At 61.1% G+C, this 16,310-nt stretch overlaps 1 protein-coding gene across 3 annotated transcripts in view; it reads right to left on the reverse strand.

Annotated features, from left to right (window-relative positions):
• HIRA (histone cell cycle regulator) overlaps positions 1 to 16,310 on the reverse strand; it is a 45,917-nt gene that overhangs the window by 21,916 nt on the left and 7,691 nt on the right. The window contains exons 2-9 of one of the 3 annotated variants that reach the window (XM_055405669.2): positions 12,383 to 12,445; positions 11,431 to 11,541; positions 10,339 to 10,429; positions 9,304 to 9,398; positions 4,391 to 4,486; positions 3,419 to 3,579; positions 2,180 to 2,347; positions 868 to 981 (exon numbers count right to left, since the gene is read on the reverse strand). In XM_055405669.2, the coding sequence (XP_055261644.1) occupies positions 868 to 981; positions 2,180 to 2,347; positions 3,419 to 3,579; positions 4,391 to 4,486; positions 9,304 to 9,398; positions 10,339 to 10,429; positions 11,431 to 11,541; positions 12,383 to 12,445 (899 nt within the window). The other 2 variants (XM_055405670.2, XM_055405671.2) reach the window with 2 other exon arrangements.

A 16,310-nucleotide genomic window follows, 5' to 3' on the forward strand; every position in this document is an offset into this window, starting at 1 on the left:
TGGGCAGGAGGCCCTGCGGCCATCCCGGTCGTGGGGATAGGGCTGGACCCTGAGCCTGGAGTCCACGGGAATCTCACCCTCTGAGTCCTCTCTCCAGAGAGACCCAGCCCGACCCTTGGCCCACCAGCCTGCCCGCAGGCCCTCAGATGCGAGGGACCTGTCCACCTGAGTGGCAGCACCGAGGCTTTGCTCAGAACACCAGGGATGGCGCTCAGGACCACCCATGACACACCAGGCCCAGGTCTGGGGCAGGGTCGGGGATTGCTCTGCCATCAACAACTGTCCTGAAAACAGCCAGGGATAACCTCCAGACCCACCGTCTACAGGGAGTCAACCGTGAGGAATAAACTACTGTCAACGCAGCAACACACGCAAACCTCAACCACGGCGCGCCGGCTGAAAGCTAGACGGGGTGCAGGCAATACACCCCGGGCAACTGCGTTTGCATGAAGCCCCAAACAGGAAGGCCCAGGCACACGGCAGACACTGCAGCGAGGTGCCAGGGCGAGTGGCCAGGAGTGGCCTGGGCTACACGGAAGCCATGCCTGACAATCTGCACACTGCTGCCCATGGGGGCTCAGAGTCAGTATAGAGGGTTTCTTAAAGGAAAGGAAGGCCAGCGCCACGTGCAGGAGATGTCCAGCTGCACCCTGGCTGCTGACGGCACTCCCTGCACCTGGATCCAGGGGCCGCAGCAGCAGGCCAGCCTCTCCTGGCTGGGCCCCACGCAGGGCAGAGCCCAAAGCCCGCCACCAGAGTGGGGTCTCTTCTCTCCCTGCCGCCCCCTGCCCCTGGCAGCAAGCTCAGGGTGGGCTCACCCAGATGGACAGCCCCCCACCCCAGGCAGCGAGCTCAGGGTGGGCTCACCCAGACGGACAGCGAGCGGTCCTTGCTGCCGACGGCACAGCAGCAGTACGGGCAGCTGGGCTTCGCGGAGCTGCCATTCTTCTGCTTCTTCTTGAAGATTTTAGGATTGAATTTCTGAAGCCAAACGATAAAGGCGAATCAGTAACTAGGGGTATCAGGCAGGTGCCCTGCACTGACGGTCCCCAACCTTTCTGGCACCAGGGACCAGTCTGGTGGAAGATGGTCTTCTGCAGACGGGGTGGGGTGGGGTGGCTTGGCTTGCGCTCCTCTGAGAATCTGCAGGAGGCAGAGCGCAGGTGGGGTGCGGGGGAAGGGGGGGCGGCTGTGAACAGACGCAGCTTCGCTCGTTCGCGGCCCCTCCCTAACCTGCCACATGGTGGTCCTCAGGGGCTGGGGACGCCTGCCCTACACCAAATTTGAGAAGCACCCGGGTGGCCCAGCGGGGTCTCATCCCAGAGGCAGGCACATGCAGGTGCCTGCAGGTGCAGGGAGACGGGAGGGCTGCAGCAGAGGCATGGGCCCTGGGCCTGGCGGCTGGGAGGCCTTGGGGCGAGTGTCCTGCGGAAGCACCAGCCAGCCACATGGCAAGCCCTACAAAGGAGCCAGCCCCGAGCCCCCAGGCTCTAACAAAACCCCAGCTGAAGCTGGTGGTACCAGCACAGCTGTTCTTACTTGTTTAAGACATGTAGCTCAGGTCAGAATGTCTAATGTTTATCATCAAGCATGGGAAGGACGAGCTCATTCTGATGAAGAGAGACCTGAGATCAGGGTTTTGGACAAGCCCCTGCCCTGTCAGCCTCAGATGCCCTCTGCTTCCTCTATTTGGTGGCCCACAGCTGACTGGGTCAGGCTCACACAGGCTGCTCCACAGCCTGCCTCGGGTCTGTGAGGACGCTGATTGCCACCACCAGGCAGGTCAGCTATCTCACAGCACGGCCTCGGAGCCATGCCGGCCGCAGATGGGTCTTGGGGAGCCTGGGGAATGGGCCACTTGTCAGGGCCACCAGCCTGAGTGCCCTCGGGCAGGCCCACACGTGTGAAAGGGCCAGGCTGGGCCCACAGCAGTTCTAATCAAAGTCTGACTCTGGTGATACTCATCATCACGTCCACTTGCCAATAAGATACGTAGGATGTGTTCTGTAATTAATTTAAATGAAAGAAGAACCGGATGACTATGTGTGCTGACACTCGGAGGCCGCTGCCTCAGTCCCACATGTGGCCCGGGCCTGGGGAGCATGGCCTGGCCCAGGCTGCGAGGGTCCTGCTCAGGGCAGCACTGACGGTCGGCCAACCAGAGGCCCAGCAGACTCACCACGACGGTCACAGCTTTCCGATGCCCAACAAAGTCCATGTTGGTCTTCCAGCCCTCCCGCTCGATGATCTGGGCCGTGGGGCCGGAGTTATTCATGGCGTGGGCAGACACCAGGTAGTGCCCGTCAGGTGACCAGCTGAGCCGCAGCACGTGGGTTGTCCCTCCACACTGCAAGGAGCATCTGTGCTTGAACGGAGCCCAAGGCCAACTTCGTGACCAAACCCGCCCCAGGACTCAGGCTGAGTGGCGCTGTGCGGCTCTGTTGCGGTCCCGCTGCCCCACAGCTCAGCGCACAGGCTCTGAGGGCCGGCCAGACAGCACCATTGTCCACTGCGACTCTGCATGGGCTCCAGGATTCTGACCACAGACCCTCCTCCGCCCAGCACTGGGGAGCCCATGGGGTCTGCAGAGCACGTGCTGTGGCCGCCGCAGAGCCCTGATGACCCTCGGGGGTCTGGCCATGAGCCTGTCCTGGCACGGCAGCAGGGACCACGAGGGCCCAGCTGCTCCCCTGAGCCCTCTTCTCCCTGCACCTGGAAATGCCACCAGTCAAGGAGAGGTTGGCAAAGTCCCCACAAACTACCAAGGGCACAACAGAGAGGCCCTGCTTCCTGACCCAGGCAGCCCTGACACCAGGTCTCCTGCAGGGTGAGGTGATGCTGCTTAAAGCAGCTGCTGAAGCTCAGGGTCAGCCCTGGGCAGCTCGAATGAAGAGGGGGCTAGGACCCAGGCTGTGCAGGCGCGGAGGACAGCCCAGAGGCAGAGCCCGAGCGTGGTGTAGAGACACACCTGCACCAGGGCGGCCAAACACAGGAGTGTGTACACACAGGAGGCGCTGAGGAAGCGTCTCCCGGACCACAGGAACCCTCAGCTCTGACCCCACGTAAAAGCAGAATTTGAATGAGGGAAGGGCACACCAGCCACGAGCCACTGCAGTCGCACATCTGGACGCTGTGCAGGGGATTGCTAAGGCCCTGCAGAGACTGCCTGCCCCAGGGCGGAGGGCGGCAAGCCCACTGCAGGCACAGGCGCTGCCTCCAGCCCCACCCGGGGGAGGCGTGCTGCACATGCTTCGGCGCTAAGCCGCACAGGCCTCTCCACTGCAAAGGTGGATGTTTAACAGCTCCCGAGAAGGGAACAGCTCCCCCAAGGAACAGTTCCCCCAGGCTGGGCTCCACAGCTCTGCCCCGTGTCAGAGGCGGTATGGGTGCAGGTGGGCAGGGGACTGCGGGCCCTCACCTCGTCGAAAGGCTTGGTGATGCTGGTCTCTAACTGCCAGTCCAGTGTCCTCCACACCTTAAGGCTGCGGTCATCGGCTTGAGAGGCGATGTATTTACCAACAGGATCCCAGGTCAGGCCCTTCACCAGGCCAGAATGGCCTCTCAGAGTGGCTAGGATTTCTGTAAGGAGAAATAAGAAGAATTGCAAAGACTTCACCCGGGGAAAATGCTGTCTTAGAAACACGGGCAGGGGGCTGGCTGGCCAAGAGTGGGGGCTTCAGGAACCGTCCCGGCCAGCCCCCGGCCTGGGCACGCACAGGAGAGCGCTCAATCTGCTCTCACCCAGGAGCTGGGCCCCAGCGCTGTCCCTCAGCCACGGCTGACACACACACCGAGGCTGCACATGCCTTCTGGGGCAAGGGCCAGAGCTCAGCTGCACCCCTCACCCTGCTGGGAGCACAGGCCTGCGGTGGTCTCCCTTCTGGAGAGGAGCCCACCCATCCGAGCTGCCCTGACTGCGCGGCGGCAGGCCCTGCACCGCGGGGTCCCTGCTCATCCTCAGAGGACGAGGGGATGCGAGACGGGGCCGCCCCGACAGAGCAGGGACAGGAAGCACCTCGTGGGCTGCAGAGGTGGGGCTGGCCGGGACTCTGCTATTGGGAAGGACTCCAGCCCGTCAGCAGGGAAGTCGGCTTTCTGCAGAGGGGAACATGTCCGTCTACTCACGCCCAAGGGCGTCACAGACACCAGGGGCAGAGGCCAAGCCCGCAGGGAGGGTGCACCAGCTGGCCGGCTCCAGCACTGGGCTCGCACCTGCACGGGCACTCGGCTACTGCTTTCCTTAAAGCCAACTTTTAAACCTTGGACATGGTCAACAGAGACCTGAGTTACTGGCAAGACAGAGAGGCCAACCGCGGGGACGCAGCCCACCCTCTGCAGCCACCCCCAGGCGGCGCCGCGGCCAGACCGCCCGGGTAGAGGCGGCGCGGACCTGGGAACCTCACGGCGTTCCAGATGACCACGGTGTTGTCCACGCTGCACGAGGCCAGCCAGGCGTCATGGGGGGACCACGCGACGTCCATCACGTCTGCAAGACAAGGGCGGGCCGTCAGTGTCTTACCGCGGCGTGGGTGCGCACACAGCTCCACCCTGCCCGCCAGCCGGTCGGTCGGTCAGCAGCCCCGGGCTTCCCAAGGCTGGGCAGACTTGACCCGAGACCACCATCACTAGACTTCAAAAACCACCCTGAAGCATTTCCCACTCAGGTCCTGCAACTGGCCAGGAGATCTGGAGCGCTCAGCGGCCCCTCCCTGCCCTGCCCCTCCTCAGACGAAGTAAAGAGGCCCCGGCAGAGCAGCCAAGATGGCCGAGGGCACCCCGGTTTCTCCAAGCGCAGCGCCTGCCTGGGCACGGGGTCTGCACAGGAAGGGCTGGGGGTGAAGACAGAAAGAGCCACCACGCAAGAGCCGTCAGGCCCTCTCCTCCAGGCTGTGAGCTCCTCGGGGGCAGCATGAGCTCTCCCGCTTCCCTACTCCGTGCTGTGGGCGTGGGCCGGGAGCAGGCTCTGGCGCCCACAGCACTCTGCACACCCCTCACGTGGGGCATTTGTGGGCGGGGGGCTCCTCACGTGCTGCGAGCACAATGTCCGATTCAAAACTCCTTTCTTAGCTTCAGGATGGCTTCCCTTCTAACTCGCCGAGTCTATTTTTGTTTACTTGGCTACGGCAAGACTGCCCGTCAGTCTGACGCTGTCTGCGGCCTCCCCTGCTGCCCCCGTGTGCTGGGAGGAGGCTGTGGGGGGTCTAAGGAGAAGTCAGGTCTGTAGCAGGGGGCACAGGAACCTCTGGAGCCTGGGTGTGTGCTGGGGGCTCCACGCACACCCCAGACCCCAGCTTCCGAGGCCTAAAGCAGCAAGTAGAACTCCAGAAGGGAGGCAAGTTTCTTAGCAATTTCCTGAACTGTGGATAACACTGACATTAGCAGCCAATTCCATCACTTTTCCTTCCTGAAGGAGGTTATTGTCGTCAAGTCTGTTATTCTGCCTTGTGGTACTTTTTAAAATTATTACTTCTTTTATCTTATTTTGTTAACTGTGAAAAAACATTTGCCCTGCTGGCGGTCTGATGAGTGAACGTTCCTTCTGTTTTCTCCTCTGTCACACACGCCTCTCATGGCTGGAGCGTGTCACGCTGTCTTCAGCTGAGCTCTCGTGGCCTCCTCTCCCCACCAGCTGCTGCGTGGCTGCAGACAAGTCACCCGTGGACAACGACGCTTTCCTCTGGTTCCGGGGCCTTGGCGCCACCTTGAACTCACAGCCCTGCGTTCTCAGGAGCCCGCGGCCTCCTCGACGTCCGACCCTCTGTGTGAGCTTCCCCCGCGTCCTGACTCTCCCTACCAGATGCCCTTTGGAGCCACTGCTGAGTCTGCGGTCAATATCCACAAAGGACACAACCTCCTCGCACGTCAGTTTGGAGCCCCTGCTTTCAGAGCACACACCAGGAGCGCCTGCCTTGAGACCACACACCCAAGGCCCTGCCTTGAGACTACACACCTGAGGTGCTTCCCCCTTCACTGTCACGCTCACCAACTCCCCAGCATCACTTCATCCTGGCGATTCCCAGAGAATGACTTTTCTAACATCCCTAAAGTCCTCCACCTGCACCAACGACCTTGGCTTCCTGGCCTTGGCCACTGTCCCCATGGCCACACCCAGGAGCCCTCTCTGGTTGCGCTCCCACTGCTCCCCCAGACTCTCCGATGGCTCTTCCAGCTGTGAGGGCCCGGCCCGTCCACCTTGAGGGCCCAGCGCCTGCCCCTGCCCGTGACGGCTCTCGCCCTGTCTCTGCAAGAGACCAGCCAGGCTCCATCCAGCTCCAGTCCCAGGTCTCTCCTAAGTCCCGCCAACTGGGCCTGAACCGGACCGCACCCGCAGGAACCAAGCCCGCCAGGGCCATGGCCTCCACATGCTGCCCCATGGCCGACCCAACCCCTGGTGCCCAGGCAGCTATGGGGCGGGGGTGGGGGGCTCACCCCTGAGGCTCTCAGCATCTTCACTGCCCCCCTCCTGCTGCTTAGCCACACCCCAAGCTCCGGCCCTGCCTGTTACTCCCTGCACTTCCCCCCACAACCAGCTCGCAGGTCCACCCCCACTCCCCACCTCCACTCTGCTCCCTGGATCTGCCCAACCACCCGCCCTGAGTTCACTGCGGTGAACCCTGCAGCCTGACAAACCCTCACCCAGACACCGCCATGGGCGCCCTCCGCCCCACAGCCCAGGCCGCTGCTCTGTGTCACTCAGCCGAGTGCCCCAGCCCCAAGCCCACGGCCACACCCTTGGCAACTGCCCTGTGGGCCCCTCGTCCTGGTTGGGTCACGTGCTCGTCCCCTCCCCACCCTCCACTCTCCCCAGGGACACCACCTTCTGAGACCTTCCTTAGGAGTCTGAGTAAAACTGCGGGGATCTCTTTTCATAACTGGATACTCCAATTGCTACTTTGGCTACTGCTAACTTTTGGCTATTGCTAGAGAACACCAGAAGTTTTCTTATACGAGTCCAATTGAGTAATTCATTTTTATTAGTCTGAAGTGCTTTCCAATGCTTTGTGAGTTCTAAGAGCTTCACTCCTCCCATCATCTCGTTTCTGTATTATTCTCCAGTCCGTCTGCTTTCTTTTTCTTTTTTCTCTTCGTTTTGGTACACCACACAGCTTGAGAGGGCTGGAGGGCATCACCCACTCGATGGACGCGAGTCTGAGTGAACTCTGTGAGTTGGTGATAGACAGGGAGGCCTGGCGTGCTGCAGTCCATGGGGTCGCACAGAGTCGGACCTGACTGAGCGGCTGAACTGAACTGACACAGTTGGCGGGGGTCTCTGTCCCCCAACTGGGGACAGAGCTCGGTGCCCAGCAGGGGGGGTGCTGCGTCCCCCCCGCTGGAGCGCCAGGGTGCACCTTCCAACTGTGTAACCGCGGCGCAGAGACCCCACAGGAGTGATGTGGCCACAGCACCCACGGCTGGCTCCTCTCCAAACCAATGGGGCAAGGCTCAACTGTGACCTCTGTTTGCCCTTGCTCCCAAAGACCCAGGGAAGACCTCATCACAGTAAGGGAACTGGTATCTATGGCCATTCAAAAGAAAAGGGTTTTTATTAGGAACTGACGCCGAATAATGTACTACTCACTTCAGAGTGCCCCAGGGTAACCCTGGCTTTGCTGGCCTGACTTCCTGGCATGTTAACACCTGTGAGCAGAGCACCACAGCATGAAGCGCTCCTGTGAAAAGTCACGCTGGGTTACAGTGAGCCACTGCCAGCCACTGTTACTAAATCCACAAGCACCCTGGCGTCTCTGATTTTTCCAGCTTTGTTCATATTTATTGGAAATGCAGGGTTGTAGCTTCCTTTGAAGAGTAAAGATTTCTATGTTTCAGAATAATTCTTTACAGTCAGAAACCAGGCCTCATCAGCCCAAGTGGGCCCAGGAGACGTTTTCTGAAGGTGACTCCCAGCCTTCCCCATGGCTGCCACCTGCTCAGGTTTTCCTGGCCCTGCGGCGTCAACTGTGGAAACCAGACCCTCCCGGCAAACCCTGTTTCTTCCTGCGTTTTGTCTTGGCTCAATACTGCACGTCACAGCACACTCTGATGATCCCCACCGAGGTTAAAGGCTCCCCTAGACCTCTCTCTTCTGGTTTTATCACGGTGCTTCTCCCCACCCTGGTCAAACACCCAGTACACGGATTTCACACGTTGCTTTTCAGGACCCAGAGCTTCCTGCCTGTCTGTTTCTGCTCTCTTGCGAATCTTTTTCCTAAATGGTTTCACTCACACCTGCTGCTAGAGATGCCCCCACTGAAGGTGAGCAGCTCTGCCTGCCTGTGAGGAGCCCTGGGGGGTGGGCTCAGGCCCAGTCTCAGGTGAGGGCCCATGGAAGTCCTCCCTGAGCCCCCCACCTGGGTGGCCTCACGGGCAGCCTGCCGGGTTCCAGAGGAGCCCAACGAGGCTGCACTGCCAGCAAGACAGTAAGTTATGCAGCTGACTCCGTCAGGGCGACCCAGTGGCCCTCCCTCAGCCCCTGCTCACCCTTCCAGCACCACCTGCAGCGTGCCCTCCCACCCCCACCAGCTGCAGGCTCCTCCCCAAGGGCTCGGGACACCCCCCACCGCTGGCTGTGCAGGCACCAGCAAGGGGCCCGCTCCCCGCCTGCTCTGCCCTAGGAAGCTCCCCGGTCCATCTCCTCTCAATGTGCACAGGCCCGGCTGGGCCCTGGCCGTTTCTGCCTGAGCCTGAGTGCACCTCCTCTGCCACAGCGTGGCTGGAGGGTCCCTCTCAGGCCCCAGGACTGTAACAGCCCCTGTCAACAGGGCCACCAGCCCTCCAGGACCTGCCCTGCACACGCAGCCGGCATCCCCAGGTGCAGCGGGTGAGACGCGGCCGGCTCACCGCCGGCCCCCAGCCCCCCAGCACGCCCGCCCGGCCCTTCCTGGCCAGACTGCGGGCTTTCGGAGGAAAAATGAACTGCACTGACTCTAGGGTCCCTGGCCTCTGACCGAGTGCTATCCACCTCAGTCCAGACCTGAGCAGTGCCTACTGAAGACACACTACACACACTCAGAGTCAAGTAAGGAGCTCTCCAGTGGGCCCCGTGTGCGGGTTTCTGTGGAATAAAGAAAGTGCGCTTACGGACTTAGCGATCCACTGATGAGGCAGTGACTCAGTTCCCAGGATAAACAGCGCAACGTGGGGAGTTCTACATTAAAGATATAAACACACAGCCCATGAGGGCAGGAGTGGGGACACTGACGCCGCTGGAGGCAGGCGGGGGGTCGGGGCGGCCAGACGCAGGGCTGCGCTGAGGCCCCGCGGTCCACGGGGCCGCTGCGGTGCCCCCCCGGGCAGCCCACTCACCGCCTGAGTGACTCCGCAGGATGGAGACGCATCGCCACTGCTCCACGTTGGCAAGCTTGCCACTGGAGCCGAACACGGTGCTGGGCCCGATGTACCTGTGTGAGAGATGAGTCAGCGGGGGCCGGGCCGGCACTACGGAGACAGACAGACAGCGGCCAGCTGCACGGCGGGGGATGGGCAGGCGAGGCCACATCTGCACACCGGGTGGACGCTCACCGCCTGACCGACCGACCGACCACGGCAACGTGTCCACGACACAGAATGACGTGACGGCCACAGGCCCAGATGTCACTGAGAACGAGATCCCTCTCGTCACCTATGTTGGAGCACAGCCCAGGAAACACAGAGATACACAAACACAGCCTGTGGCTCCCTTTGAGTGATGGGACTGTGGTTTGTTTCAGTTTCCCAAACTGGGTACCACATATGTTATTGTACGTCAGCTAAAGCCACAGAATCCCTGAGGCCCTCCTGCAGGGCCGTAAACTCCCTGCTGGGACGCTAGGGTCGGGACAGCACTGGGGTGGTCCCTGGGCCCCATAGGCGTGCCCCGCTAACACCCTCCGTCCAGCAGAACCCACCCAGGCTACAGGCAGGCTCTCCTAGCCACAGGCCCGGGGACACTCCGGCTGAGCAGGAGGCATCTGGTACTAGCCTGCCTGGCCCAGAGGCCCAGGACCAGCCTGGGAAACCCCAGGAGACAGTGCACTGCAGGTGCAGGCTCTCAGGGCGGGTGGGGCTGTAGAGCCCCGGGCGAGAGGGAACAGGTGAACGCCAAGGAGGGCAGGCTCTGGACCCCACCGCAGGACCCTGTGTGCGGGGAGGCCTCACTCAAAGGACAAAATGGGAGAGGCCACCAGCGCCAGCCCTGGGGGCACTGAGCCGGTCTGCAGGCAGGTGGGTGGCTACCCCCCTCCAGGTGTACTTCCTGCCACCCCTGAGGCTGGAGCTCTGGGGACCGCAGTGCCAGGGTGGGATAGAGACCAGCAAAGAAGCTTCTAGAAACAAGACAGAAGAAAAGAAAACGATGCTTACGTAGCCCGCTTCCACACCATAATGAGTTTGTCGTCTCCCCCGGAAGCTAAGTACAGCCCACCGTTTGACCACCGCACACAGTTCACACACGCTGGGGAGAGAAACAGAGCGGTCACGCGTCCACGGGGCCGGGCGGCAGGTGCAGCTCACGAAGGCCACTCTGTTGGGGCAGGAGCGGGCGCGCAGGGCGCCAACTGCATGCACGAGCGCCCGCCCAAGGCAGGGTCCGCGAGGGCGCTCATCTCTGGCAGGTCAGTGCTGAGCACACGGTCCGGGAACTGGGAACTCAGACCCGTCAAGTCAGCAGGGGTCTCTGCTGACTTGAGATGTGTCTCTGACCAGGGATGACCATCCACAGGAGGGCTCGTGAGAAAAGGCTGAGACACCCTCTCCAAAGCATCCAGGGAACCAGATCAGTAGAGCTTCAAACTGGCTTCAAGCCACCTACCAGTTCTTTCCAACTGCAGACAGACCGCCCTACACACGCTAACTAAGCAGGCAGAAACCCTAGCCCTGCCGGTTGGAGCCCCCGGAGTTCCATGACACAGGACACTGTCCAGGCTATGGCCCTCATGTGGACAGTGGGAGGGGCACAGTGCGCATGGGGGCGTGCGTTACTGGGAGCGGAGTGTCTCTGGGGCAGCTGGGTGGGCCCCAGAGCCGGGTACGGACCCTGGACGCTCCAGGGCAGGTAACTACGGCGCTACACGGGAGAGGAAACTGCGACCCCATCGGGGAGCCCCGAGGGCCACAGCAGCCATCGTGGCGTCTGCTTAGCTGTCTCGTGGGCACCCTTCCCTGGAACCCTATTGCCTCCAGGCCGCTGGTCCCAAAGCCCCGTGGAATCAGGCAGGAATGACTCGTGAGCAGGAAATCACCGGAGGTACCTGCAGACTGTCCAAAGGTGGTTCTGTGGGCAGGCCGGGTCTTCTGCTGAATAACTCACCCAGGTGTGCAGCCAACATCTGCGCGTCAGACAGCAGGCCACGGGAGCTAGCGCCGCACGGCCTTATCTCTCTGATCATAGACACACGTGCTAACCTTGGGCACTGTGCCGACACGCAAAGCCTGCAAAGGGCCACCCTGTAATACCTAAGTGATTGTCCATCTGGCAAAGCATCTTGGGGACATGCTCGTCCTTCTCGTCATCCTCCTGGAGGACTGGAGACATATTCCAGATTACAACCTTCCCAGAATCCTGTCCTGGAACGGAGGAGCAGAAACAACTTGATGAGTCTGGAGTGGGCACAGGACACCATGCCCCACCCTCACCCGGCACAGAGTCAGGCTGACCAGTCGGATGAATGGAAACAAGCGCTGCTGGGCTCAGAGGTCGCGAGTTCTGCCCTCGACTCTGGCCTGGCCTCCAACACGGGTCCACCAGGGGCCTAGGGGGTCCTTGGGCCCACCCGGGACCCAGACCCCCATCTGGGACACAAGTGGATGTGCAGGGCACCCTGCACCTCCCCCCCGCCAGGCAGCGGGCACTCTGCTGGCACACACACCTGTGCATCTCGGGAGGGAGTCCACTGCTGGGAACTCCCAAAAGGGGAGCCCCTCACTAACTCTCTAGTACAGAAGTGAAAACCAGTAAGGGCCTGGACGTGGACATGTCAAAATCACACAGCGCCCCTGAGACAGCCTCTCGGCCAGGATGTAAGGACTCTTCCTCATCAGACCCGGACCTCAGCGTGCCAGCTCAGCAGGCAGGCGCGCCCGCGCGGACAAGGATGAAACCCCGGCCCCAGGGACTGGACGGAGCTCTCCGGAGACCCAAGAGACGTGCAGCAATGGTGGGCTGAAGCCTGCGCCCAGCCCCCTCTGGCTCTGTCGCAGAACCACCAGCCTACCCACACTCAGGAAGCTGGGGTGCAGGCTGCCTTCAACAGGAGCCCACTCGGCAGGGGTAAGAACATAAACCTATTGCCACTACACTTAGAGCGTGGGCTGAGCCCCAGGTTCAGCTGTGACCCGCCATGGGCACGCTGCAGAGCGGGGGGCGGGCGAGGGTGGGCACAGCGCCCCGCTGCTCCCCAGAACCTACCTTGCCCTCCAGTTGCGAACTTGGTCCCGTCTGGGTGAATATCAACTGAAAAAATTGGTTTGCCTGGGAACAGAAGAAAGAGACACATAGTAACATACTGACCCAGCAAACTGCCAGTTACTCAAGCACCACCCCTGACCACCGCTGAGGGAAGACAGGCTGCCAGCAAACACCGCTGAGTTAGCAACAGCGCAAGCTGCCCCACAGCCTCCTGGGCACGGAGCAGCCTGCAGCGCAACAGTGGGACGCCGTCCTGTGCCCGCAGGCTGGGCCTGCAGACCCCGCACTCATACCCAGGTCACCACCAGGTGGGCATGTCTGGGAGGCCACGCACTCCTGGGGCCGACAGCCTAGGTCACGGAGGCAGTTTGGCCCGCCCCGGTCCTAGGAGTGGCAGTGATGTGCATCCCCCCCGACCCCGGTACAGCTGGGCAGGGTGCAGTCAATCAGACGGTACTCCCTGCAGGGAAGGCCAGGCCCGACCGGGGACCGGCGAGGCTGGAGCCACTTAGGCAGACTGACCGGTGAAGGCGGCGCAGCAGACTGTCTGCGCCTGTGGGCGTCTCCCAGCTCTCGGCCTCCTTTAGCCCCAGGCCCAGCCCAGGGAGAGGGCTCAGGGACACACGAGCGGCCTGGACATCAGTGGTCACTGATAGATGCGGGGCGGTTGCCAGGGGTCTCTCGGCTGAGGATGCTCTGTCTCCATCACCCCAGAGGGGCACGGTGGATGCGGGCATGTGGGTCAGGCTCTGGGGTCATGTGACAGCAAGCGGGGACTGAAAGGCAGTGTGGCTCCCCGCAGCACCGTCTCCCAGAGGGCAAGGCCACGGTGAAGCCAGGTGCAAGCTTCCATGAGGCCGGAGAAGGCCTTGCCTGGTCATGACATGGTGGCGGGGAGTGGCAGGGCACAAGCGCCAAACGCTCCTGCTCCGCACTCTGGAGGCAGCAGTCACTGCAGGCCCCGAGCCACAGCTCTGTCATGACAAGTCAGCTCTGTCACGACAATCAGCTCTGTCATGACAATCAGCTCTGCCCGGCATCCGCTGGCCCATCCTGAGCACTGACTGGCATCCGTTGGCCCATCCCGAGCATTGACAGTGTGTTCAGAGCCAGCTGCCAGGGTGGCTGTCAGCCCTGACCCAGCGGCACCCACCTGTGCACAGAGGCTACTGGAGCTTGTCCCGGCGCACAGACCCGCACAGACCCCCTCTACCCTCAGGAGAGCTCGGACACCATCTGCAGCAGCCCTGGGAAGGCAGGCGTGGGCAGCGTGGGGGATGTGCTGCCCTTCCCCACAGGTGAAGGGGCTGCAGGGCAGCCGCTGTGAGGGCGGTTTCCTGCCATCTGTGCTGCAGGGAAGAGAGGATGCACGGGGACAAGATGGCCCACGAAGCCTGCTCCTTCGTGCTCTGCATGAGCCAGCATGCCTGCGCAGTGGCCAGCGGAGCGGACGAAGTCCCAGCTGAGCCGGCACCAGTCCTAAGTGGTCAGCAGCGAGGAGCACCCACGTCCTCAGCTGGAGCACAGCACACTCACCTGCCTACAGACCCATCCAGAGGACATGTATAACCCCAGGGAGGCAGGGTGCCTCAGTGCGGAGCCCGGGGCCTCCTGCAGAAACCACAGCTGCCCTGAGCCCCCAAGGCGGAGGGTCAACCAGAAGACGGGGCACCACCCAGGAGTGCAGACCCTGGGGCAGGCTGCCACCCTGGAGCAGGGGCAGCAGCAGCTCCTATGGAGAAGGGACTGCTGTGCTGGAGGACGTGGGGTGGCAGACATGGGCATGGGCCCGGGCCTGGGGTGGACGCTCCGCCCCGCCATCCACCAGCCGCAGAGCCTCGAGGGAGACACTTCAGCTCTCCGTCTGGCCCCTCACTGCAGACGGGCAGCGGAACCCTCATCCACCAGATGGGAGGCCAGCTCCCTAATCTACAGACGGGCGGCCAGAACCCTAATCTACAGGACAGTCCACCAGCACTGCAGGAGACAGATGAAGACTCCAAGTCACAGCGCATCCAAGGCCTATGATCTCAGTCTGGAGTCTCTCAGAGCAGGGTGCGCCTGCGCTCAGCGAGGTAGGCACCTGTCTCCTCCGCAGGGATGCACCTCGGGTCAGAGGAGACACGGAAGGACCTCTGAGGGGCTCTGGCGCTGTGGTGGCAGTGTGAGAACCCGCCGTGGAGCCACAGAGACGCACCCTGGATGGCCTCCAGAGACGGTGACACAAGTGAGTGACGCCCCGGGAGCCGCCGCAGCCGGCAGCCCACCCTTGGGCTCCGCTCCCACATGGCCCTGACCCGAAGCCCCCCAGAGCGCCCCACTCCCGTGCCCTGTCTGGGGGTGCTGATCCGAGGGCCGCAGCACACGGCTCCCCACTGGGCAGGAAGAGAGTCAGCTACCGAAGCCAGTTCTGACCGGGGCACTCAGACAGAACCCTCCTCCCTGGCCTCAGGAGGCCCCCGAGTCCTGACCTTCACCTAACACCACCTACAAAAACCAACCCGAGATGGATCAAAGGCCCAGATGTTGAACGTAACATTATAAAAACTTTTAGAAGAAAACAGGAAGGAAAAAGCTTCATGACACTAGATTGGGCAACAATTTGTTAAGATATGACAACAAACGCATGGGCATTAAGAAAAAAAATGGACAACCTGGATTTCTTGAAAACTTTCACCCATCAAAGGATACTATCAACAGAGCAAAAAAGCAACCCATGGAATGTGAGAAAATGCTGGTTAGTAACATCAGATGTCCAGAATATACAGAGAAGCCCTACAACTTGATGACAAAAAAACCCTCCAAAACTTGATTCAAAATGGGCCAAGGGGGACCTCCCTGGTGGTCCAGTGAGTAAGAATCCACCCTGTAGTCCAGGGGAGGTGGGTTCAATCCCTGGTCCAGGAACTAAGACTGCAGCAAAGATCCCGTGAGTGGCACCTGAGGCCCGAAACCACAGCCAGAGACAGAAAGCGTTGGCGGGTGAGAAGACCACAGAAGTCCCTAAAAACGGGCCAAGGACTCAGACAGATACTCTCCAAAGGATGGCCCCTGAAAGAAAACAGAGAAATAAAGACCAGGGCTGGTGCGGAGGTGGGGAGAAACACACTCGCACGGCAGCTCTCAGCAGGGTACAAACGGAGTTACCTGTGGGCTGCGTGAGGCGCTCAGGTGTGTCTGACTCTCTGCAACCCTGTGGACTGCAGCCCACCAGGCTCCTCTGTCCGTGGGGATTCTCAGGCAAGAATGCTGGAGCGGGTTGTCATGCCCTCCTCCAGGGGATCTTCCTGACCCCGGCATTGAACCCAGGCATCCCACACTGCAGGCAGATCCTTTACCATCTGACTCACGAGGGAAGCCCAGAACTACCTGGGATCCAGCAACTCCACTTCTAGGTTTATGCCTCAAAGAACTGAAAGCAGGGTCTCAAGGAGGCATTTGTACCGATGTTCACAGCAGCTTCATCCACAAGAGCCGAGAGGGGGACACAGCCCCAGGGCCCAGCGGTGGATGACGGATGAGGAAACGTGGTCCGTCTGCACAGTGGAGCATCATTCAGCAATAAAAAGCAAGGAAATCCTGACACAGGCACGACACGGAAGAACCGTGAAGACATTCTGTTAATTCATGTCAGCCAGTCACAAAAGCACAGACACTGCACGATTCCACTTGTATAAAGGTCCAAGAGGAGTCAAATTCAGAGAGACACAAAGTAGAATGGCGGTGCCTCGGGTTGGGGCAGCTTCAGCTTTGCAAGATGAAAATGCGTGGCGATTGGCTGCCCCACAATGTGAACACACAGGACACGACTAAATAGCACATGTAGAAGATGGTTAACACGAGAAACTTTACGTTTGCTCACAACTTGAACAAACGCTAACCAAACCCGACCCAGACCATTAAGTCTGCACACAAGCAGGCAGGCGGG

Source organism: Moschus berezovskii, chromosome 19 (assembly GCF_049115385.1).
Source record: "Moschus berezovskii isolate FMDL1 chromosome 19, NW_MosBer_1.0, whole genome shotgun sequence".
Classification (NCBI taxonomy): domain Eukaryota; kingdom Metazoa; phylum Chordata; class Mammalia; order Artiodactyla; family Moschidae; genus Moschus; species Moschus berezovskii.